The following is a 26296-nucleotide window of genomic DNA, read 5'->3' as shown; positions in this document are numbered from 1 at the left end:
GGTGATTGCAGCCATGAAATTAGAAGATGATTGCTTCTCAGAAGAAAAGTTATAACAAACCTAGACAGCGTATTTTAAAAGCAAAGACATCACTTTGCTGACAAAGGTCCATATAGTCAAGGCTATGGTCTTTCCAGTAGTCATGTACAGATGTGAAAGTTGAACCATAAAGAAGGCAGAGTGCCAAAGAATTGATGCTTTTGAACTGCGGTGCTGGAGAACTCTTTGAGAGTCCCTTGGGCTACAAGGAGATCAAACCAGTCAATCCGAAAGAAAGTCAATCCTGAATATTAACTGGAGGGACTGATGGCGGAGGCTGAAGCTCCGATACTTCATCTACCTGATGTGTAGAGCTGACTCATTGGAAAAGACCCTGATGCTGAGAAAGACTGAAGGCAGAAGACGACGGAGACAGAGGATAAAATGATTGGACGGCATCACCAATTCAATGGGCATGAACTTGGGCAAACGCCGGGAGATATTGAGGGACAGGGAGGCCTGCAGTGCTGCAGTCCATGGGGTTGCAAATAATTGGACACGACATGGTGACTGAACGACAATGCGGGATCTTAGTTCCCCCACCAGGGATACTCCCTGTAGTGGACAGGAGAGTCCTAACCACTGGACTGCCAGGGAAGTCCCCAGAGGGCATCTTTTCATTTCTTTTGAATAAAATTAGTCAGCTGCTCCTCCTCACACTAGGTACTAGTCAACATTTCATGCTGAGTACATACAGGTATGAGACCTCAATGGAAATACAATGGTAAGCAAGATCAGCTAACGTTAATGTTGTCTAGTCACTAAGTCACTTGTGTCCTGACTCTTTCTTTTGCAACCCCATGGACTCTATAGCCTGCCAGGCTCCTCTGTCCATGGGATTTTCTAGGCAAGAATACTTGAGTGGGTTGCCATGTCCGTCTACAGGTGATCTTCTCAACCCAGAGATGGAATCCGAGTTTCCTGCATTGGCAGGTAGATTCTTTTACCACTGAGCCACCAGAGAAGCCCAATAATATCATTGGTTTCCACCCAAGGGGACCAGCTAGCAGCAGCACTGACTGACTTGCATCATCTCTCCTTTCCATCTCACACCCTCATCACCACCTGAGGGTGAGGAAGCAGGGACAGGTATGAGGCCCACAACGGATAACCTGCCCCAACTCTGACTCTTCTGGGAAGAAAAGCCCCTCCACTGCCAACTCAGAAAGCACTGCCGCTTCATCAGGACCGCCACTCAAGTCACTGAGATGTGAACATCTGGATTCCAGGGCAGGTGTGGGCCCTATCACTCCCATTCCCTCGACGCCCTCCACAACTGTCGACTTCTACTCCCACAATACTGATTCAAAGATTTCCTTAGCACCAAAATATACCTGTGAACACAAGGTCTTCTGTGCTAGCAAAGAAGTACATTTTGAAAGGGGGCTATATTTACAATTTTATTATTTTTTATTCCAAAAATACATATAAATGAAAACCTGCTCCTCAAACGCAGGGAGGCCTTTGCCTATAATATTGTATTACATTTACGTCACAAAACATTCTCATAGGAAAATCAGTATGCGGCTCTTTCACACACAATTTTTTAAATATGTACATATATACATACACACAACAGATGTAAGCAGTTGTGACTTTTCTACTTACACATAGTCCTCTGGTGGAAAATTAGAAAATTGGGCAATTCCCATTCCAGCCTTGGGAAGGTAAATACAACCTCTCTGAATGTTGTTTTAAAAAGATGAAACATGTAAACCACACAACCGTCTTTTGACATGTATATGTTGTTAGGATAAAGCAAAGACCCTGCTACATAAATGACTGTTTCTCTCAAGGAAGAAAGAATGGAGATAACCTCTAAATAAAAATGTGAAGTTGAAGAACAGCTACAGTCAAAACTGTTCCTGTTCCGTGGAGGAATCAGAGTTCTCTTCCAGGAAACAGATCCACAACCCATTCCGGCCTCCTGTGACATGCAGCCAGCACCCGCTGGCACCAGCCATGGTCCTCCTGTACAGTCGTGAGCTGAAGCAGGCTCCATAGAGCATCTGTTTGAGTCCAACAGTCAATAATGAGGTCATGTGGTAAATCCCACCCACCCACCCACCCAAACCAACCAAGTGCAAAATCAATTTCTATGACTCAAGAGCTCAACCAGGTCAAAGCTTTGGTATATTCTGGAGGCTATTTTGGTGATAACCAAAGCTTAGTAAGATTCTCTGTTCAGGGGTTTGCCCCCGAGATAAAAACAAACCCGGTCCACAAAGCTTAACAACTATATAAATAGGGTAACTGTACAAAGAAAACAAGCCACAATTCCCCGTTAACCAAGGGTTGATAGTTTCCTAGGCAGCAGTTCTGAAAGCACCAACTCAAGCCATGATGCTTCTACTAAAACACGATGTGTCGGTGGGACTGTTCAGAAAATAAATGCCCACAGGCATGTGGCCAACGTGTCACAGAAAGAAGTTCAACCAAACATGAGTCATTTTTTTTTACACTGAAACATAAGCTGGTCAGCAACAGAAGAAAGACTTAAGGCAGTAAGAGGCATTACAGAGAGCACAGTGGTGCCCCGTGAGTCAGTCCCAAAGCCTTCGCACAAAGAAAAGGTCTCTCGAGAGCCTGGGCTGTCTTCAGTCTGCTAGCTGTCAGACACCTCCTCCTCTTCCTCGTCGTCCTCGTCTTCTTTCCTGTCTACTTCAGAGGTGTCAGAGGACTCGTGGAGCAGAACATACTCTCTGCTGCTGAACCCAAACTTAAGGACATCCTTTTCCTTCAGTTCATAGTATCTCTGTGGCTCAATTCGCTTGTTGTTCAGGAATGTTCCGTTGCCTGAGCCAAGGTCAATGATGTAGGGCTTCACCCTGCGGCCAACTGTCCCATCAGCGCGGGTGTGCTCCACAAGCCTAGCGGAGGCAAAGGAGAGAAAGCTGTGAGCCGAATCCAGCCCCAGAGCCTCCAGCTCTGTGCTAACAGTCTGGACCATGTAAATACCTGGCTCAGACTCAGTTCAAGTGCAAACTGTAGAAATCAATGGGAAGGCACAGTTATGGATTTCGAAATCGGGAGCAAGTTAAATCGATGAGAACTGGTCACTGGGAAAGAGGGGTTCATGGTAGATCATAGCTTAAAATGCAGAAAGCAAGGCCTCTTGCCATGGTTAAGAAATACATTTTTTGGGGGTATTTTTAAAAAAATTTACATTTTTTGTATTGTTAATAATCAACATAATGCTTTTTACCTATATTTCAACATATTTTAGCTTCTGTTCCAATAGGAATAAACCAGTATATTTGGACTTCGGAGTCAAGGGAACAGGTAAGATGATCAAAATTATTCAAATCAAAACTAATTTGAGCCAGCATGCTACCTCAGTGATTATTTATTAGGCAGGCCACCTGGCTTTGCTGAGCTTCATGGGCTCATCTGTTAAATGGGGTATTAAGACTAGTCCTCGCCTCCCCACAGGATTGTTGTGAGCATCCAACAGTAACAGAGGTACTACAGAAATTGCCAAGATACAAGATATACCAGGCATTCTCAGCTTTATTTTCATTCTCGGCTTTACTTCCATTTACCTATCGTAACAGCCCTGCGAGGGACGTAGAAACTGAGGCCCAGAAGAGCAGCCGGCCCCAGGTAAGTGGCACTGGCAGGACTCAAAATCTGGATTTCGGACACCAACGTCCATCCTCTTACACAAGTGTTGGCAATTATATATATAAAGTGATTATACATTAGAGGAATAATACTCCTTAAATTAGAAGGAATTCCCTGATGGTCCAGGGGTTAGGACTCCACGCTCTCACTGACAAGGACTTGGGTTCGATCCTGGGATGGGGAACTAAAAATCCCATAAACCATGCAGGTTCAGCCAAAAAAAAAAAAATACTCTTAGCTATGAGGGATATGGGCTTCTCTTGTGCACACACAAGATCTCAGTAATCCTAACCAGCTGAGACGTCGGGCTTCTGCTGACACCTTGGTTTCCTCCACAGATGGACACTTACCGGTACTGAAAGACGGCGTGCTGCTTTGAACAGGAGGGGTGATCGATGGGAATGTCTGCGATGCGGCGGTGCCGGCCCAGGAGATAAGCGCTCTGCCGGTGGATGTACATCACTGGAAGCACTTCATCATTTTTAAAGGGGTAGAGACGCCACCGTTTTTTGGGGATACGTGCTTCCGGGGGCTCACTGTATTTAATAACTACACCCCGGAAGGTGTTAGTGTCCTCAAGAAGTGCCCCAGAAAGTTCGAAGCTTGGCTTCTCTTTAACAGGCACCACTCTGTCCTTGTTGTTGCCTCCAGGTCCAGGCCGAGGCTGCGCATCCTGAGACGCGTTACTGCCAGCGCTAACGTCGTTCTTCTGGCGGTGCTCGCGGCGCCGGGTGTTGTGGAACTCCCGCTCGGCTTCCTGAGCCTGCAGGTTCTGAGCATCTCGATCACATCCCTGAGGCTGCCCGCTGCCAGGCCTCTCGCCTGAGCTTCTCCTCTGGTGGGAATGGCCGCGGTGCCTGTCTCGGTCACTGTTCCGAGCTCGCTTGTGTTCCTGTCCTGAGGGTTCTCGGTGTGGCCGATCTTCCCGGCCTCTCCGAGGATGGTCCTCACGTTCCTGAAATTCAAACAGATTCAGGAAAAGTAAAGCCAGTTCATGGTCTCTAAAGAGAGCTGCATTCGAGAAGTCATTTGTGATTTGGCGTTCAGAGCAAAATGTCCCACAGAAATAAGGTTACCAGTGGTGGTCATGTTCGCTTGCAAGGCTACCACCCAGTGAAAGTGTTAGCCGCTCAGTCGTGTCCCACTCTTTGCGACCCCACAGACTGTAGCCTGCCAGGTTCCTCTGTCCATGAAATTTCCCAGCCAACAATACTGGAGTGGGGTGCCATCTCCTTCTCCAAGGTATCCCAGGCTGCTGCCCAAATATAGCTCTAACTGTACACGCCCAGGTTCAGAGCCTGAGAAACAATACCTACAGGCAAACTCAGGGAAAACACAACTCCCAGAGAGAATTAAGTAGTCACATACAAGATAATTCAGCTCAGTTCGGTTGCTCAGTCATGTCCAACTCTTTGCGACCCCTTGGACTGCAGCATGCCAGGCCTCCCTGTCCATCACCAACTCCCGGAGTTTACTCAAACTCATGTCCATTGAGTCAGTGATGCCATCCAGCCATCTCATCCTCTGTCGTCCCCTTCTCCTCCTGCCCTCAATCTTTCCCAGCATCAGGGTCTTTTCAAATGAGTCCACTCTTCGCATCAGGTGGTCAAAGGATTGGAGTTTCAGCTTCAACATCAGTCCTTCCAATGAACATTCAGGACTGATTTCCTTTAGGATGGACCGGTTGGATTTCCTTGCAGTCCAAAATAATTACATAAAGAAAAAAGCTACCTTTCTCTTATGCCAAAAATGAAAATGTATTAATAGTAATTTTGAAAGATCTTATTTCAACAATAACAAAGATTACTCAATACCTAGGAATAAAATTAAGAATTATATAAGAAGAAACCTATAAAAATTTACTGCAGCTGACCCTTGAACAATGAGGGGGCTGGGGCACAGGGGAACCAACCCTCCAGGCAGCTGTAGTCGCCCCTCTGTATAGGCGGTTTCTCTATACACGTGGTCCCTCTGTATTTGAGGGTCTGCACCTGCAAATTCAACCAACTCAGGACACGGAGTACTACAGCCTCTACTATTGAAAACAATCTGCGTATACGTGGACCAGTGCAACTCAAACCCATGTTGTCCAAGGGTCAACTGTAACAGATATATTTTTTAAAGATTTGAAGAAATGAAGAAACATACCAAGGCTTCTTTAAAAACAGTACTGAAAATCAGCCTAGTAGGATAATGGGCTGCTACTGCTAAGTCGCTTCAGTCGTGTCCGACTCTGTGCGACCCCAAAGACGGCAGCCCACCAGGCTCCCCCGTCTCTGGGATTCTCAAGGCAAGAACACTGGAGTGGGTTGCCATTTCCTTCTTCAATGCATGAAAGTGAAAAGTGAAAGTGAAGTCACTCAGTCGTGTCCAACTCTTAGCAACCTCATGGACTGCAGCCTTCCAGGCTCCTCCGTCCATGGGATTTTCCAGGCAAGAGTACTGGAGTGGGTTGCCATTGCCTTCTCCGAGGATAATGGGCAAAGGATAGTAATAAGAAATTTTCAAAAGAAGTATTAATAAATACCTAATGAACACATGAAGATAGGTTTATCCTTACTAATCTTATAGCTAAAGTATCAGAGTTCAAGAGGGGGACCTGCCACTATGAAGTGAGGCTCCCCTCCTGGGAAGGGGTAGAGAGGAAATCCCAAGCATCAGGACTGGGACCTTGTCCCCACTTCCTTGCCAACCCTCATCCCTAGCCCTTGCCTCAAGGCCTTCTCCCTACCATCCATAGAGGTCAAGTAGGGGTCTGCTTGCTCAGAGCCAGATCCAGTTTTCCTAGACTTCCTAACCTCCAAAGACAAGTACCAAGAGGGAGGGAGCCTCAGACACCCATCCCTCCTACCGCAAGACATTCACAAGCTTGCCACCATCATCTGCCTTGACTTCACCAGAACTAATATCATTATCCCCTTTCAGTTCACTTCAGTTCAGTCGCTCAGTCAGGTCCGACTCTTTGCAACCCCATGAATTGCAGCACGCCAGGCCTCCCTGTCCATAATCAACTCCCAGAATTTACTCAAACTCATGTCCATCGAGTCGGTGATGCCATCGAGCCGGTGATGCCATCCAGTCATCTCATCCTCTGTCGTCCCCTTCTCCTGCCCGCAATCCCTCCCAGCATCAGGGTCTTTTCCAATGAGTCAACATTTCACAGGAGGTGGCCGAAGTATTGGAGTTTCAGCTTCAGCATCAGTCCTTCCAATGAACAGCCAGGACTGATCTCCTTTAGAATGGACTGGTTGGATCTTCTTGCAGTCCAAGGGACTCTCAAGAGTCTTCTCCAACACCACAGTTCAAAACCATCAATTCCTCGGTGCTCAGCTTTCTTCACAGTCCAACTCACATCCATACATGATCACTGGAAAAACCACAGCCTTGACTAGACAGACCTTTGTTGGCAAAGTAATGTCTCTGCTTTTTAATATGCTGTCTAGGCTAGTCATAATTTTCCTTCCAAGGAGTAAGCGTCTTTTAATTCCATGGCTGCAATCACCATCTGCAGTGATTTTGGAGCCCCCAAAAATAAAGTCTGACACTGTTTCCACTGTTTCCCCATCTATTTCCCATGAAGTGATGGGACCAGATGCCATGATCTTTGTTTTCTGAATGTTGAGCTTTAAGCCAACTTTTTCACTCTCCTCTTTCACTTTCATCAAGAAGCTTTTCGTTCCTCTTCACTTTCTGCCATAAGGGTGGTGTCATCTGCATATGTGAGGTTATTGATATTCCTCCTGGCAATCTTGATTCCAGCTTGTGCATCTTCCAGCCCAGCGTTTCTCATGATGTACTCTGCATAGAAGTTAAATAAGCAGGGTGACAATATACAGCCTTGACATACTCCTTTTCCTATTTGGAACCAGTCTGTTGTTCCATGTCCAGTTCTAACTGTTGCTTCCTGACCTGCATATAGGTTTCTCAAGAGGCAGGTCAGGTGGTCTGGTATTCCCATCTCTTTCAGAATTTTCCACAGTTGATTGTGACCCACACAGTCAAAGGCTTTGGCATAGTGAATAAAGCAGAAGTAGATGTTTTTCTGGAACTCTCTTGCTTTTTCCATGATTCAGCGGATGTTGGCAATTTGATCTCTGGTTCCTCTGCCTTTTCTAAAACCAGCTTGAACATCTGGAAGTTCACAGTTCACATATTGCTGAAGCCTGGCTTGGAGAATTTTAAGCATCACTTTACTAGCGTGTGAGATGAGTGCAACTGTGCGGTAGTTTGAGCATTCTTTGGCATTGCCTTTCTTTGTGATTGGAACGAAAACTGACCTTTTCCAGTCCTGTGGCCACTGCTGAGTTGTCCAAATTTGCTGGCATATTGAGTGCAGCACTTTCACAGCATCATCTTTTAGGGTTTGAAATAGCTCAACTGGAATTCCATCACCTCCACTAGCTTTGTTTGTAGTGATGCTTTCTAAGGCCCACTTGGCTTCACATTCCAGGATGTCTGGCTCTAGGTGAATGATCACACCATCGTGATTATCTTGGTCATGAAGATCTTTTTTGTACAGTTCTTCTGTGTATTCCTGCCCTCCCTCTTAATATCTTCTGCTTCTGTTAGGTCCATACCATTTCTGTCCTTTATCGAGCCCATCTTTGCATGAAATGTTCCCTTAGTATCTCTTAATTTTCTTGAAGAGATCTCTAGTCTTTCCCATTCTGTTGTTATCCTCTATTTCTTTGCATTTATCTCGGAGGAAGGCTTTCTTATCTCTTCTTGCTATTCTTTGGAACTCTGCATTCAGATGCTTATATCTTTCCTTTTCTCCTTTGCTTTTCACCTCTCTTCTTTTCACAGCTATTTGTAAGGCCTCCCCAGACAGCCATTTTGCTTTTTTGCATTTTTTTTTCCATGGGGATGGTCTTGATCCCTGTCTCCTGTACAATGTCATGAACCTCAGTCCATAGTTCATCAGGCACTCTATCATATCTAGTCCCTTAAATCTATTTCTCACTTCCACTGTATAATCATAAGGGATCTGACTTAGGTCATACCTGAATAGCCTGGTGGTTTCCCTACTTTCTTCAATTTGAGTCTGAATTTGACAATAAGGATTCATGGTCTGAGCCACAGTCAGCTCCCGGTCTTGTTTTTTGCTGACTATATAGAACTCCATCTTTGGCTGCAAAGAATATAATCAATCTGATTTCAGTGTTGACCATCTAGTGATGTCCATGTGTAGAGTCTTCTCTTGTGTTGTTGGAAGAGGGTGTCTGCTATGACCAGTGCGTTCTCTTGGCAAAACTCTACTAGCCTTTGCCCTGCTCCATTCTGTATTCCAAGGCTAAATTTGTCTGTTACCCCAGGTGTTTCTTGACTTCCTACTTTTGCATTCCAGTCCCCTATAATGAAAAGGACATCTTTTTTGGGTGTTCTAAAAGGTCTTGTAGGTCTTCATAGAACCTTTCAACTTCAGCTTCTTCAGTGTTACTGGTTGGGGCATAGGCTTGGATTACTCTGATATTGAATGGTTTGCCTTGAAAACGAACAGAGATCATTTTGCCGTTTTTAAGTACTGCATTTTGGACTCTTGTTGACCATGATGGCTACTCCATTTCTTCTAAGGGATTCCTGCCCACAGTAGTAGATATAATGGTCATCTGAGTTAAATCCACCCATTCCAGTCCATTTTAGTTCAGATTCCTAGAATGTCAACGTTCACTCTTGCCATCTCCTGTTTGACCACTTCCAACCTGCCTTGATTCATGGAATTACCCCCTTTATCTCTGATTAAATGAGTCACTGTAAGAAGTCACAGACTCCGGGCCATCACCTCCACCTCCCTTGGTAGTCTAATTCCCATAAGTCTCTGTATATGATGGATTCTGCCCCCAAATTCCACCCTTTTTCAACTCCTAAAGCCACTGTACTTTCTATTTCCTCTGGAAATGGAAAGCTTGGCAAAACCAACCTACATCCTCCAGGTCTTTTCAGATAGTTCCTGTCTCAAGTTCACTTTGCCTGAGCACACTGTTCCCCCATAGCTCTCTCAAAGAAGCTGGTTTTCTCCTTCTGACCTCCCCTCAACTCCCACCATCTTCAGGCCTGCACATATGGCAGGCATTGCCCTTTCTTCTCACTGCCAATCCTAAAACATTCCCCATCTTTTTCTTTTTCCCTGAAAAGATGCAGCAGCGAATCTCATGTAAGACCCATTACTCTCACCGTTGCTGTCATTTACTAACCCTAAATCACATCCCTTCACTTCATACCAGTTTTACTTCTAGCTCATCATTCTCGCCAGCAGTACCCTTGCTGATTTCAATACCATGCTGACCTCTCCACTCTTTGTGTTTCTCTCTTCCCATTGTCTTATGTCACCTCATTTCTCCTCAGCCACTCACCTCATGGTTATACAGACCTTTTCACTTCTAATAACTGCAGCCCCTCCATAATTTCACTTTCAAGCAGTCCTCTTTCTGACCATCTTTGCAGCTCATATTTTACCCAACTCTAACAATCATCCCAGTAAGACGCATCCATGCCTTCGATCCTTTCCCTCACTCTCTTGATGCACTCTCTTCCCTTCCCCTCTACTGAAATTCCAGGGTCAAGCAGTGTGATCACTCCCTCAATCCCCTGTCCCATGCCATTCATGTTGCACTGTCCTGGCAAAACCACAACCAGCATCAAGCACATCGAGTGGCAAGAGAAAAGCATAAGCCATTTGGACGGGTCCCACCTTGGTCCCACCTTAGGAGCATGACCCAAGCCTCCTTAATGATGCCAGCAACCATCCTACATTTTCTTGATCTATTGCTCCTCCAAGATGGCTGTTTCACCCCTTCCCTCTCTTCCTACACAGCCCTCTCCACCTCTTACTTACTCAGAAGGGGTTTTCCATGTCTGCCCACCTGCCAGCATCTACACCCATTTACTGTTATCCCTTCCGATGCCCGTAAGGAAACTATCTGTGCTTCTATCCAAAGCCAGTTTCCACACCTGGCAGCTTCCCTCTCATCTGGAATATCTCTGCAGTGATCCCTGCCTCTCTTGCACACAATCTACTTCCCTGATCTGCACTGAACCATTCCTGTCAGCACAGTCATCTGCTGTTTTCCAAAGCCCCTTTCCCATGTTGGCTTCCACTCTATTTCTTCACTCTCTGAGTAAAATTCCTTAAAAGAGTCTGGTGTTAATCAGTCCCCAATTCTTTTTCCATCTTTTTTGAATTCTCCAATTAGGCTTCACCCTTACTACTCCACTAAAATTGCTGGTCAAGGTCACCAATGACCTACATGTTGCTAAATCCAATGGGCAATTCTGTCTTCGTTTCTAGTACATGTATGTATACTTGGCAAAATCAGTAGAAGCTCTGGAGAGAATATGACAAATTACATAACCAGACAACACAAAATAACATTTCAACATACACTCTCAACTATTGATAAGTCAAGTAGGATAACAGATATAATATGATTCTTTTTGTTAATTAGCATCTTTGCACAGAATACACACACACCAAAATATAAAGGAAAAGAGGAGAACATAAGCATTATAGAATGCTGAAGTATAAATACCAAACTATTAAAATGGTGACCTCTGGGGATTGAGGTGGTTTTTTTTGTTCATGGGGAGGGCTATGATTCTGGGGCTAATGACAGAAATAAACCATACTCTCACTTTTTATTTTACAGACTTCTGTGTTATGATGATAAATAAACAATTGACAAATTTTTTCCTCAGGTTTCCACAATCCTGTCCCCCACTCCCTTTAACAAAAAAAAAAAAAAAAAAATCAAAATATAGTTGATTTACAATGTTGTATTCATTTCAGGCATATACAAAGGAATTCCGTTATACACAAAGACACATTCTTTTTCAATTTTTTTTCCATATTAGGTTATTAAATTATGTTGAATATAACTCTGTGTTGAACTTTTTTTTTTTAATGGTGGCTGAGTAGTGCAGAAAAGAATATCTCTAAGTACAAGTCAGAGGCTGTGTGTACTCTTATAATCCAGGTGAAAGTCAGTGATTTTCAACTGCCTATCAAGTCCTCAATCCCCTCTGCATGAGAACCATTTCCAAGTTTCTAGCTGATACAAAGAAAATCAGCCTTTTAAGAGATTTGAGGTCAGAAGGGAAGTTAACATAGATAAGCAAACTAAGACTCTTCAAAGTAACAATAATTACAAAACAGTTCCATGTGATAGGCCCCAGGATTTACTATAAGTTGCTGATTTAGAAACCAGAGGTAAAAAACTGCAAGCTGAAAAAAAGAGTGTAACACACGCACCTTTCTCCAGGGGATCTTCCTGACCCAGGGATAAAACCTAGGTCTCCTACACTGCAGGCAAAGTTTTGCTGTCTGAGCCACCAGGGAAGCTCCTTTATCTATCTCTCCTATATATATATAAACAATCAGGGAGTAAAACAGTAGTCACTGGGAGATGGGAGGTGGGAGGGTAAGACTGATGGTATTTAAGGGTACCAACAGTAATAAATAGTAAATAAGCCATAGATAGAGATTTAATGCCCAGACAAATGCATACAGACAGTGACACTACTCTATAATGATGTGACTTGGCAAATGCCGCTTCCATGGCAGTCGTATCACAATATATGAATGCATCCAAATAACAGGCTATGTATACTGTACCTTTTAAATCTGCAAAATGTTAACATGCCAAAATTATTAAATCATAACCGTGGCAAGTTGTACAAACACACACACAAAGCTACAAGTGGTTTGAGAGGTCTGATCTGGGTATTGTGGTTCCAGTGGCTGAATTCTGAGATAATGAAGGTGATGGCTGACCAACTCATACAAAAGATCATTAGGACTGGCTTTGAATCTTTTTAGGTAGCAGAAGTTGGCTCAAATTCATAGGAAAATCCATTTCCTTAATGCCAGTGTCTCTATTTGCACGTTGTAACCCAGAGGCTCTTTAAAAAGAGGACTGAGGACTTCCCTGGTGGTCCAGTGGTTAAGAGTCTGCCTGGCAATGTAGGGAACATGGGTTTGATCCCTGGTCCGGGAAGATTCCACATGCCACAAGGGCAACTAAGCCTGCATACCACAAGAGTGTAGCCTCTGCTCACTGCAACTAGACAAAGTCCACTGCTGATGCTGCTGAGTTGCTTCAGTCGTGTCCGACTCTGTGTGACCCCATAGACAGCAGCCCACCAGGCTCCTGCGTCCCTGGGATTCTCCAGTCCACAACAGCAACAAAGACCCAGCACTGTCAAAAATTAAATAAAACTTAGAGGAAAGAGCACAAGACGATGACTGAACGCCTGTCCCTCAGGACTGAGGACAGGGCAGGAGAGCCTGCTCTGACTGCTCTTGCTCCACTCAGTGCAAGAGTCCCAGCCATGCAGCAAGGGGCAATAAAATGAACATGCACTGGAAAGGAAGACAGACAGAACTGCCCTGTGCAGACACGACTATCTATGTAGAAAATCCCAAGTTTTAGGTTGGGATTTACTTAGACAAAATAAATGAGTTCAGTAAGGCCACAGGATGTAAGATAAACATACAAAAATGGATCATATTTCTATGTACTAGCAATGAACAAATAAATACTGAAATTCAAAATATCACTTGCTGTTGCTGCTAAGTCACTTCAGTCGTGCCCGACTCTGTGCAACCCCATAGACGGCAGCCCACCAGGCTCCCTCGTCCCTGGGATTCTCCAGGCAAGAACACTGGAGTGGGTTGCCATTTCCTTCTCCAATGCATGAAAGTGAAAGTGAAGTTGCTCAGTTGTGTCCGACTCTTAGCGACCCCATGGACTAGAGCCATCATTTAATGATAACTTAAAAAAAATTACTTAAGTGCAAATCTAACAAAACACATACAGGACTTGTACACTGAAACACTGATAAAAGAAATCAAAGATCTAAATAAACAGAGATACACCTATATTCAAAGACTGGAAGACGCTACATAATTTTTTAAAAAATTCTCAAAAAGTACAAGTTTAACACAATTTCAATCAAAATCCTAGCAAGTTTTTTTAATAGATATAAACAAGATTGTTCTAAAATGTATGTGGAAAGATAAAGGCACGAGAATTCCTAAAACAATTATTTATTTATTTGGCCGTGTCCTGTGGCATGTGCCTCCTTAGTTCCGCCCAGCCAGGGACCAAACCTATGCCTCAGAGTCTTAACCACTGGCCTACCAGGGAAGTCCCAGCAATTTTTAAAAAGAAGAAAGTGAAAGAACCAGTCTGTTCAATTTTAAGACTGATATATATAGCTCCAGTAATCAAGACTGTGGTACTGGCAGAATGACAGATCAATGGCACAGAACAGAGGACCCAGAAATAAAGGCACACACACACTTTTGATTTCTGACAAAGCAAAAGCAATTAAAGGGAGGAAAAATCGTCTTTCCACACCTAGTGCTGGAGTAAATGGATATCCACGGGCAAAAAAGGAAATTTGATTTAAGGCTCCTTCCTTAGATTAAAACAAACTCAAAACAGATCAGGGACTTAAATGAATATTAAAGAAAAACATATCTTCAGGTTCTAGGGTCAGGGAAGTTCTTAGACATAACACCAAAAGCATAATCTGTAAAAGGAAAAACAGACAAGCTGGACTCCAAACAAATCAAAAACTTTTGCTCTGAGGAAAACTCTTTTAAGAGAATGAACAGACAAGATACAGATGGAAAGAAAATACTGGAAAACCTCTCACTCCAAAAACGCCTGGTATCTAAGAATATATTACCAAAAAAAAAAAACCTCTTAAAATTCAGTAGTAAAAAAACCCAAAACAATCCAACTAGAAAATAGGCAAAAGATCTGAAGAGACATTTTACCTAAGAGGAAACACAGATGGCAAATAAACACATGAAAAGATGCCCAACATCGTTAGCCACCAGGGACATGCAAATTAAAATCACAGTATCACTATCACTTATCAGAATGGTCAAAATGGTCACAATACCAAATGCTGGATCACTCACATTATAAAAAGGGACAGCCACTGTAAGGACTGAATTGTGCCCCCTCCAAATTTACATACTGAAGTCTCAACCCCCACACCTCAGACTGTAACCAGATTTTTTGCAGGTAAGGTCTCTGAAGAACTGACTGAGTTAAAATGAGTAAGCCCCTAATCCAATATGGCTGATGTGGTTAAAGAAGATGTGAGTCAGAGATGGGAGCGCACAGAGGGAAAGACTATGAGGACCCAACAAAGAAGGCAAGCCAAGGAGAAAGGCCTCAGGAGAAACCAAACCGCTGAAACTTTGATCTCTGACTTCTAGCCTCTTAGTTTCCATTGTTTAAGGCAACCAGTCTATGGTATTTTGTTATGGAAGACCTGGCAAACTAACACAGCACTCTGGAAAACAATTCAGTAATTTCTTAGGAAAAAAAAAAGCAACTACCATACCATCTACAAACTGCACTCCTGGGCATCTATCCCAGAGAAACGAAAACCTATGTTCACACAAAAACCTGTACAGAAATGTATACACAGCAGTCTTATGTCTAATAGCCAAAAACTGCTAACAACTCAGATATACTTTAATGGACAAATGGCTAAATCCATATCATTGAATACCGTTCAGCAATAAAAATGAAGGAACTACAGACAAAAGCAACAATATAAATGAATTCCAAAAGAACTTAGCTGAGTGGAAAAAGCCAATCCAGAAAGGCTACATACTGTGTGATTCTATTTACATAGCATTCTTGAGGAAACAAAATAACAGAAATGGAGAAGTGACTAGAAGCTGCCAGGAGTTGGAGGGGTAAGGGTAGGCGGGAACTGGGTGTGATATAAAAGAACTACTTGAGGAATCCTGTGGTGATGGAAATGTTTTGTATCTTGACAGAACTGATGTCAACATTTTGGTTGGGATATTGTTCTATAATTCTGCAAGATGGTACTATTGGGACAAACTGTGGCTTTTGTATTACCTTTTACAACTGCATGTGAATCAACAATTTTCTCAAAATAAAAAGTTTAACAAAGAAAGAAGAAAAAAGAAAAAAAAAGCCCAGTTTTTGGAGAAGCCCACTGCAGGTACAGGAAAACACACACACACCACTTTAGCTATGATGGAGAGGCTCTAGGTTTGGAGCCAGTACGAAAACATCTCAGTCCACTTACCTGCTTTACTTTGATTGCTGAGTGGTGAGGACTTCGGCTTCTCTTACTCCGGGGGGACTTGCTTCTTCGCCCTGAGGATTTGTTTTTCTTTTTGGCTGGGGACCTGTTCAGAAAATGGTACACACATTTATCTCAACTTTCATTCCCTCATACAAAACAGCTCCAAGCATCAGGCATACCCAACTAACACAAACACTATGTCTTTGCTGATCACACTAAAAGAATCAGGAACTTCACTTTTCTGGTCCTATGTCTTCCACATACGTAACTGCCTACTAGAACTTCTCACTTAGATAACAACTCTAGATTCCCAACCACCCAAGACACTTTCCTCTGTTTTCTGCCAGCTGGATAACTAGTGCCACCATCCACCCTGTTCCTCAGGCAAAAAACCTAGAAGTCACCCTGATTCTTTTTCTCCCCTCGACCAACAGCCCTCCATGCTCCTTCCCCACACAATCACGATCTATCAGCAAAGTCTCTGGCTCTATCTCCTCGCTCTCCAATGTCATTCTTACCACTCTCCTTGATTACTATACTGGACTTCCCTTCTCACCCCCATTTCTAGAAGAACACAATTAATTTCACTTCAGGTTCTGTGTATGGATTGTTCCCTCTGCCTAGATCTTCAACAAGGCAGATTATTCCTATCATTCAGGTCTTAGGTCAAATAGTAGACATTTCAGACAGCAGCTCAGGGAAAACCACCTCCCTCAACTCTCTCACTATCACATTAACCTACCCTCAAATACTTGTTACTAACTGAGACTACTTTTCCAAATTTGCTTGTTATTTTGTCTCAGGGCTGGAGCACCATCTAGAGGCAGACCATCTAAGTTCACCCTTGCAGCCCCAGAACCTAGGATGCTCTTCTTCCCCAACCCTCCACCATTTTCAATTTTATCTGCATATAATTCTACACTATTTTAAGTCAAATTCCACATATACATTTGTTTGTATTTTTTTAACGTTGCATATTTTCCCACATTATTTTATAACCTAGAATGGTCTTTAGCACATAATAGGTACTCAGTCCAAAATCACTGCAGATGGCAATTGCAGCAATGAAATTAAAAGACGCTTACTCCTTGGAAGGAAAGTTATGCCCAACCTAGATAGCATATTCAAAAGCAGAGACATTACTTTACCAACAAAGGTCTGTCTAGTCAAGGCTATGGTTTTTCCAGTGGTCATGTATGGATATGAGAGTTGGACTATAAAGAAAGCTGAGTGCCAAAGAATTGATGCTTTTGAACTGCGGTGTTGGAGAAGACTCTTGAGAGTCCCTTCGACTGCAGGGAAATCCAACCTGTCCATCCTAAAGGAGATCAGTCCTGGGTGTTCATTGGAAAGACTGATGCTGAGGCTGAAACTCCAATACTTTGGCCACCTCATGCGAAGAATTGACTCATTGGAAAAGACCCTGATGCTGGGAAAGATTGAAGGCGGGAGAAGGGGATGACAGAGGATGAGATGGTTGGATGACATCATCGACTCGATGGACATGGGTTTGGGTGGACTCCAGGAGTTGGTGATGGACAGGGAGGCCTGGCGTGCTGCGGTTCACGGGGTCGCAAACAGCTGGACACGACTGAGCGACTGCACTGAAAACTACGTCGAATGAATGAATAAATGAAGGTGTCTATCAAGAGACATTCTCTCCCCGCAAGAGTATCAGGTAGATTGCCTAGGCCCTCGATATGTAAACTTCTTGGGACAGATAATTGAAAAGATAACGCCTGCACTCCATTTGCAAGCAGATGGGGAAAATCTTTCAACTTAAATTATCACTGCTATCAACCGAACTATATTCGGTGAAATGTTGGGTACACAGAAATGAAGGGGCAAGAGACTGCGCAGCAGGCATTGAGCGCTTAACATCCAGCTGCAATCCAAGTGTTAGGTACCGGAGTAAACATTCTTCCACATAAGCACAACTGGTCACTTCTATCGCTTTAGTTTTAAGTCCAAACTGCCGCGTTCCTCGTTCAAGATGTGTTTCTGGCGCTAGCCCTGTCCTCTCTTCTCAACGAGCCCTATCTAAGACCCACCCCGGGATGCTTCCCACTTACCGGCTACCTCCTCGGGCTCGGTTCCCGCGGTGACTTGGGCGGCCCGACTCGCCGGCCGGTGGGGACGGGCTACCGCCGGAGGAATCCGGACGGCGGTGGACGGGAGGCGCGGACTCCGGGCTGAGCCGCTCCTGCTTCACCACTACCGCCGGCGCGATCCCCACCATGTCCCCTTCCCGATGCCTTCGCCGGCTCCCCCGCTCCCGCTCGCTCTTCACCTCCTTCATGCCGAGAGATCTGCGGAGCCAAGAAAAATAGGTCCGTTGCCCTCCTGTCCCAAAGGAAATGACGAACTTGCCTCCAGGACTTCCGCTTCCGGCTACGCGCTCTCCCAGAAGCCCTTGCAGCGGAGATAACGCGACAAGATTCCGGAGTGGGCGGGGCCTTAGTGACCCGACTCGAGAGGCGGGAGATTCAAGTTTCAAAAGCAAACTTAGGGAAAGCTACTTTCAAGGACTGCCTCCCTGGTGGCTCAGATGGTAAAGAATCCGCCTGCAATGCGGAAGGCCTGGGTTCGATGCCTGGGTTGGGAAGGTCCTCTGGAGAAGGGAACGGCTACCCACTCCAGTATTCTGTATACTCCAGCCAGTATCCTGGAGAATTCCATGGACAGAGGAGCCTGACCCGGATACACGACTCAGCGACTTTCACTTCACTCACTTTCAAGGATGTTTAGGGATGTTCTGTCGCCATTCGCGATGCTATTTACAAGAAAAGTGAAAATGTCCGACACGGCAGGAAGCTTCTTTACCGCCGCCACCAGGGAAGCCCATTTGAATTTTTTTTTGCTATTTACAAATTATATGACAAATGGGAAAAAAAAAAACCTGACTTGTTAAACGAAATTGTACAGATTGTGATTACATTTACGTTTGGAGACACCAAGGAAAGAGGAAGAAAAGGCAGCCCGTGGGCAAATCATTAGCATTTCCCCTCTGTTCCTCCACTGTCTGATATGTTGTCATTTCTCCATTTAATTAAAAACAAATACCTTTTAAAACGTGGGAACTTTAGATGCCTTCCACTGGGAATCTTTCCCAACCCTTCGCTAAGAAGTCAGACGACTCCCTATTTTGCAGATGACAAAATGGAGGGTCAACGAAGGCGGTAAGCATCTAATTCAAATTGCGAGCTAGACGCAGCACAGGGATTCAGAACTGATGTTTTTCTCCCTGCTTCCAAGAGTACCGAGGCGACCTGTTGAGCCGGTGGTCTGATAAGCACTGGAAAACTTTCTGAGAAAGCTGAGTTTGAACTCGCGCGCTGTTGGCCCCACCCCGAAGCCCCGCCCAGGCCATGAGGGCGGAGCAGAGGTTTCCATGGCGACGGCAAACAAGGCCCTGACTGGAGGGCGGCTGCTGGGCTGCTTCTCCCGCCGCCACCATGATTCCCCCAGCGGACTCTCTGCTTAAGTATGACACCCCGGTGTTGGTGAGCCGGAACACTGAGAAACGGAGCCCCAAAGTAAGGACGAGTCTCAGAGCGTGGGGGAGCACGAAGCTCCGTTGGGGCAAGACAGGGGCTGCCCTGAAGGTCGGGAGTCCCGAGGGACAGAGGCTGCAGTCACTGGGAGTAATGGGAACTGGGACCTGAGGAGAAAGGCAGAAGAAAACCAAATGCTGGGTGATCCCAAAGGGCAGATTAGCATGGGGAAGAAAGTAACAGGGCGATGGGACAAGTCTTTTTAGGGTCGCAGGGTCCCAGAATAGATCTGATAGTGATGCCCCATCACTAGAGTAGAGGCCTGAGCAGCTGGGCCAGAAACATCTGTTCAAGGAGATGCAAGCATTGGGTTGGGGTGGAACCAGAGATGCTACATGGCCTCCTTCAGCTCTGAAACATAACTTCTGCTGAGAGGACAGATGGGAAAAGTGAGCTGGGATAGGGGAGGGATGTGCAGGAAACCTAGAGCAATCCAGGGGCCCAGGGAGTGTGGAGCTGAGTGTCTGAGTCACCTCCTGCCCCAACTTGTCCCTCCTTCTCAGGCTCGGCCACTGAAAGTCAGCCCCCAGCAGCCTGGACCCTCGGGTCCTGTCCCACAGCCACCCAAGACCAAGCTCCCCTCAACTTCCTGTGTCCCAGATCCTACAAAGCAAGCAGAAGAAATCTTGAATGCCATCCTGCCCCCAAGGTAAACAAGCAGTGGCTAGGAGGAGGCTCAGGTTTTTGCTTCCTGGAACTTGGGAATGTGAGAGGAGGCACCCTGACTCTCTGACTGAGATTTCTTCCCAGCATCCCAGAGTTTCTAGAACTTGCAGATGGCTAGATCCTGGGAGGGTCCAGGGAGACCTCTTCTCTATTTGCCATCATTTCCTGAGTGCTCTCACCCAGGCTCGTTCGTGGCTTTAAATATCATCTGTATACTGATGGTTCCCATGGGTCTTTTTGCAGCCCTGTCCTCTCCTCTAAACTCCAAACGTATATATTCTACCACTTAATCATTACCTTCATGAAGATGTCCAAGGAACATCTCACAATTCACATTTAATTTAATTCAAATTAAATCACAATGTCTTTCTTCTCCTAACCAGCTCATTCTCAGTCTTCTCCTTTCCACTAGGGGCTCAGGCCACTTTTCATTCCCTTTGATCTCTCCCGTCACATGTCTGGGAATGCTCACATTCTCTTGTTTCCATTGTTCTTTTTTTTCATTACTAAGTCGTATCTGATTCTTTGTAACCTCATGGACTATAGCATGCCAGGCTCCTCTGTCCTCCACTATCTCCCAGAGTTTGCTCAGATTCATGTCCATTGAGTCAGTGATGCTATCTAACCATCTTATCTTCTGCCACCCCTTTCTCCTTTTGCCTCTGCCTTCAAAATTACTTTCCAAGTCTGACTGCTCTTCACGCTGCTTCCACCGTCTTATTCCTAGTCACTGTCACCTGCACTACTGTGATGGCCTTCCACCTGAAAACTCTGCTTCCACTCTGTGCCCCTACAGTCTATTTCCCACACAGCCCCCAAATCACACGTCAGATCGTGCAGCTCTTCTTATAGAAACTCTAATGGCATCCCATCTCGCTCAGACTAAAATTCAAGTCCTTACAACAGCCCAGAAGACCTGGCAGGACCTGGCCCCTGAGGTATCCGGAATCTTCTCTCTGGTTATTCTCTTCCTAGTTCACGGGGCTACTGCCACGAGGGCCTCTGCTTGCCGTTTCTGAAACACATCAATGACTTGCCCACCATAGGACCTTCTCACCACCAGGGATCCTCTTCCCCTGATATCCTCCCGATTCCCTTGTTCCTTCACTCAGTTCAGTTCAGTCGCTCAGTCATGTCTGACTCTTTGCGACCCCATGAGCTGCAGCACGCCAGGAGCCATCACCAACTCCCGGAGCCCACCCAAACTCATGTCCATTGAGTCGGTGATGCCATCCAACCATCTCATCCTCTGTCATCCCCTTCTCCTCCTGCCTTCCGTCTTTCCCAGCATCAGGGTCTTTTCAAATGAGTCAGCTCTTCACATCAGGTGGCCAAAGTATTGGAGTTTCAGCTTCAACATCAGACCTTCCAATGAACACCCAGGACTGATCTCGTTTAGGACAGACTGGTTGGATCTCCTTGCAGTCAAAGGGACTCTTAAGAATATTCTCCAACACCGCAGTCAAATCTTGCTCAAATGTCCTCTCCTCAAGGAAACCTTCTGCAGACTCCTTTATAAAAGGAGAGCTCCCTTCTTCTTACCCTGCTGCCTTGTTCCACAGCCACGTTGATCACTAACATCCTTTTCAACTATTTTTATGTAATAAGGTGATAGAAGTTTTGAGGGTGATTTTCACTTGCTTCCCTCTCAACGACGCATGGAATCCTCTCTGTCAAGGTGGCTCTGCCCTCAGACTGCCCCTTGTAATTCCAGAACCTGGCTGTGTCTCTGACATGAGGTTCACTATGGGCGTCCATATAGGGACACTCCCCCCGCCAGTACATATCTTCACCTCTTTTTGTTGGCACAAGGCTTACGTCTCCTGTGTCTCCTACCCCCCAAGTCAGTGGGTATTGTCACTGGGCCTCCCATTCAGATCAAGCAACATCCACCATAAATCTGTGCTCAGCATGTTAGGAGTGGGAGCTCTGGAACGTGGGTGATGACTTCACAGAGGACCGTGGGAGAATGAAGACTGCCCAGCCTCAAGGAAGGGGCCCTATGGAGGTGGCACCGTGGGTGTGGCTTTGGAGCCACACCCTCTTCCAGGAAGAGAGAGATGGGGGATTCTGGTGGGTCGGGGACAGAGCCGCTCCTCCCTCCTCTCACGCAGAGAGTGCCAAGGGCCACCTCTGCTCAGGTCCTGAGGACCTTGTGTGGTGGAGGGGCTGGCTAGGCCTGGCTGTGTGTGTCCCACAGGGAGTGGGTGGAGGACACGCAGCTATGGATCCAGCAGGTGTCCAGCACACCCAGCACCAGGATGGACGTGGTGCACCTCCAGGAGCAGCTGGACCTGAAGCTGCAGCAGCGGCAGGCCCGGGAGACCGGCATCTGCCCAGTGCGCCGGGAGCTGTACTCACAGTGTTTTGGTGAGTGGTCCGAGAGGGAGGCTTCTCCACCATCTACTGCCTCCATCCCCTTCCCTTCAGTAGAGACCCAGGCCCTGAGTCCCCCCGAGCTGAGCCCATCCCATACTGGAATGTCTGTCTCCCCGCACCTACCCCATCCAGGAACTGCTAACTGCACCGTCTTCCCCCTCCTGCCCATCTCTCCTACCGGTCCCCACTTTGTCAGTCACCGTGTTCCTGATGACTTGCTTCCTCACCCCTCAGCAGCTGCTTAGAGTAAGATGAGAACTTCCCACCTCCATGGGACCCCTTCCATTTGGTTCTTTTCAAAGGTTTCTATAATAAACATAGATTAATTTTTCAATCAGAAAAATGTCATGTTCTATATTTCTATCCATCTATCAACATCAGGCCTTGGTCCAGAAAAGTATTTCAGGGTGATTTGTTGTGACTCAACAGACACAGGGCCTTTTTGTTTTGTTTCTTATAGCCCATACCATTTGGCATGTGGGATCTTAGTTCCCCAACCAAGGATCGAACCCAGGCTCTCTGCGTTGGGAGCATGGAGTCTTAACCACTGGACCACCAGGGAAGTCCCCAGACCCAGGGACTTGAGATCTCCCTCCTTGGGTGCTGGTGTCAGACGACTGGCCCTCAGTCTAGTCTCACTGGCCCACATGGACGCAGGTGCAAACGCATCCAAACCCTGTGGCAGCTGCTGTCCAGGGGCTGGCAGGGTCCCTTCAGCTTGAGGGCAATTCTGGCTTGTGCTCTCTGTCACCATTTACAGAGGAGATGTTTCCAGCCCCAAACCAGTCCAGCCACGGGGGCACAGAGGATTTCCCGGCTGCTTTAAAACAGCCACCATCTTTATATTGAAAAAGTCAGATTGCTTTGAATAGCACCCAGTTTCTGCCTAACAGTGGACCAGAAGAGCCCCCAGGCTGTAGACACACCAAGCTCTTGTCTCCGTTTGCCCTGGCCAAGCCAGGCTTGCTGATGGCCTGTACTCCCAAGTGCCGAAGAGAAGTCCTGACAGGGCCCCCGAGACTTGCCTGTCTCCAAGTGAGGAGGACACACCCTCCTGCCCTTCCCAGTAGGAAGGCGGTTTGTAGTAGGACGGTTGGCATTTCCCCTCCCTCCTGCTTTCTCCGACCTCGCTGTGTGCACCTTGGCAGATGAGCTGATCCGCGAGGTCACCATCAACTGTGCGGAGCGAGGGCTGCTGCTGCTGCGGGTGCGGGACGAGATCCGCATGACCATCGCCGCCTACCAGACCCTGTACGAGAGCAGTGTGGCTTTTGGCATGAGGAAGGCACTGCAGGCCGAGCAGGGGAAGTCAGACATGGAGAGGAAAGTGAGTGGGTTCACCAGGAGCCTCCGAGCCTCTCCTGTCCACCTTAGGGCCACAGCCTGTCACGCCAGCATCCAACTCCGGCCTCCGAGGGTGCTCGCCCGTCACCTCAGTGTCATGGCCAGTCCTGAGGTGACGGAACTGGCTCCCCTTGGACAAGCCCTGCCAGGCACCGGCCTCCCACTGGGTGGCAGCACAGACTCTGGCAATGCCTTGGGTCGGGCAGCTGTGTCCCGAGTCCCCTCCATCCAGGGACTCACACCGCCCCATCCGCTTGGCGACGTCGCAGGATGACTGGGGTTTCTGTCCGCAGATTGCAGAGTTAGAAACGGAAAAGCGAGATCTGGAGAGGCAAGTGAACGAGCAGAAGGCAAAATGCGAGGCCGTTGAGAAGCGGGAGAGCGAGAGGAAACAGGTGGAGGAGAAGAAGCACAACGAGGAGATACAGTTCCTGAAGCGGACGAATCAGCAGCTGAAGGTAATCGTTGCGCCGGCTCAGGAGCCCCAGCCCCAGCTGCAGGCCCTGCCAGCCAAGCAGAGCAGCCCAAGCACTGTGTCCTACACTGATTTTCAATACTGCCAAGGAGTCAAGGAAGCTGACTCTTGGGGAGAGGTGAGGGATCAGAATGCAGATTCTCTGTCCTTCTGGTTTTGGAGACAGGTTCTGTTCTCAACTGTGAACCCCCGTGACTCCTCAGCCTGGCTCTCCAGTGGATTTTTGTTCCCCTTCGGGTAAAAGTTGCCTATCTTCTGGGACTTCTGTCCTGTGGCAGCTGGCATTTTGGAGCCTCCTCAGAGGGGGCTGCGTCTCTCCAGTGGGCTTTCGGGGGTGTACTTTCCTATTGCAGTTGCCTAGAAAGAGGCACTGCATTTGTGGGGGTGGGGGGTAAGGGAAGGCCCTTTGAGAGGGAAGAACCAGTTCAAGTCAGGAAACTTCTCCTGGTGCATGATCAGAGGAACTCAGCTGTAGGTGTTTTTCATCAAAGCCTTTTGCTGACAGTATACTTTAATCTGACTGAGCTGATGGGGAGGGAGGGGGACTAGTGAAAAGGGCTGGGCAGGGGGCCAGGCCTCTGAAACTCCAGGCTGTCTGTCTGGTCCAGAGGTTCTCAGAAGTTGGGCTCCAGACAGCATCATCCTCATCACCACAGCTTTTAGAAATACAAATCGCTGGGCCCGGTCCAGAGCTGCCCAATCAGAAACTTTGGGGTTGGGGGCCAGCAAGCCAGTCTAACTGGGTCTCCAGGTGATTCTGATCCTTGCTGAAGTTTGAGAACCACTGCTGTAGACATATGGCTATTGGTGTACAATGTCCGTCTCCCGTGGCCCTGGCTCGGAGGAGCCCCTGGATCTATCTCCCTCTCCTCCCTAGTTTCACAGAAGCTTACATTCTTGCGATTGGCAGGCTTGTGGGTGCTACAAGCCAAGAAGGCCAAGCCTTTGAGATAAAGGGCTTGTGTTAATTGCTAGTGGAGGATGACAGATTTTCTCCTTGGCAAGTTGAACAAAACAAACTTTCGCAGCCAGATGTGAATCTGTTTACTTAGCAGTCTCTGAGGCTGCCTCCCTTATCTGCCATATTCTTTCATCATAAGCCCAAGTTCCCCAGTGCCTCCTATGGTACTGGCGGCAAGAGCAAAGCAGAATACCTTGGCATCTTTCTAACAAGCAACCTTGTTATCCCCGGGGCGAAGGACTCTTTAGAACTGAGTTATTTTTATTGGCTCAAAGCTGCACTCCAAATAAAGCATTGTTTGCAGTCCCCAGGATAGATGTACTTAAAGGTCTGTCCACACACCATGATAGTGAATTATTTTACTGGCTGCCACAGGAGCAGAGTAAGTAACTCCCAAGTGTCTGAAGCTTTACATACAAGATGGACAGCTCCCTACTCACCGGTAGCAATTTTCTCTAATTGGGTGTCAAGTTGTCTCAGTGGCTGAAAATCTGCTGTTTCCCAAACCTCTTGTCCCAGCACAGAGCTCCCAGGCTCTCAAACGAGAGAGCCAAATGTTTAACTTAGCAGAAGTATTCAGGCCTGAAATGTGAACCATGTAAAAACCACTATTTCAACAACTTTTATTCAATTTCCTTTTCAATGCCTTATATTATACACTGAGCAGCTATTGTATGGAAAGCAGGCCAGCTCTGATTTCTCCTAATGCAGCAAGACTGAATGCCAAGCCAGAAACCAGCTAATCTAGAAAACATGGAGTTGGGAATGAAGGAAAAAAATAATTGGAGTGGCAGCATTTGGATCATTCTTCCAGGAGACTTTTGTCACCTTGGCTATTTGTGTAAGGCTGCATGTTTCAAATACTAAGGGAGTTTGTTTCTGTTTTTCAGGCCCAACTGGAAGGCATTATTGCGCCAAAGAAGTGATAATTTCCATGTGGGTCTCAGCAAGCACTAACGACCCCATCATAAGCCCTTTGTAATAAAAAGCTAGTTTCTTGAGTGAAGAAGCCATACCCCCGCCCCTCAGCACCACCTACCTGTCAGAAGTCACACCACTGCCCCCAAGTGTGTGCAGCACCTCAGGTCTGACAGCCAGGCTCCAGGCTGGACAACAGAAGGCAGTGCAGCCCAGACAGTCTCTGCACGTGGCCAGCCTCGGCACTTGCCA

At 46.5% G+C, this 26296-nt stretch overlaps 2 protein-coding genes across 2 annotated transcripts; one reads left to right on the top strand and one right to left on the bottom strand.

Moving 5' to 3' along the window:
• Positions 1-2192: 2192 nt before the first annotated feature.
• SNIP1 (Smad nuclear interacting protein 1) lies at positions 2193-18073 on the bottom strand. The gene is made up of 4 exons (XM_068964058.1): positions 17820-18073; positions 15748-15850; positions 4014-4618; positions 2193-2909 (listed from the first exon to the last, which is right to left on the bottom strand). Exons 1-4 carry the CDS (start codon positions 18044-18046, stop codon positions 2645-2647), a joined length of 1200 nt encoding a protein of 399 aa, XP_068820159.1. The 5' UTR covers positions 18047-18073; the 3' UTR covers positions 2193-2644.
• A 1129-nt stretch (positions 18074-19202) lies between these two features.
• DNALI1 (dynein axonemal light intermediate chain 1) lies at positions 19203-26052 on the top strand. The gene is made up of 6 exons (XM_068966506.1): positions 19203-19283; positions 19805-19950; positions 22168-22337; positions 23495-23673; positions 23984-24148; positions 26017-26052. Exons 1-6 carry the CDS (start codon positions 19203-19205, stop codon positions 26050-26052), a joined length of 777 nt encoding a protein of 258 aa, XP_068822607.1.
• Positions 26053-26296: the final 244 nt, after the last annotated feature.

Source organism: Capricornis sumatraensis, chromosome 2 (assembly GCF_032405125.1).
Source record: "Capricornis sumatraensis isolate serow.1 chromosome 2, serow.2, whole genome shotgun sequence".
Lineage (NCBI taxonomy): Eukaryota > Metazoa > Chordata > Mammalia > Artiodactyla > Bovidae > Capricornis > Capricornis sumatraensis.
This window is presented reverse-complemented; position numbering and strand designations above follow the sequence as displayed.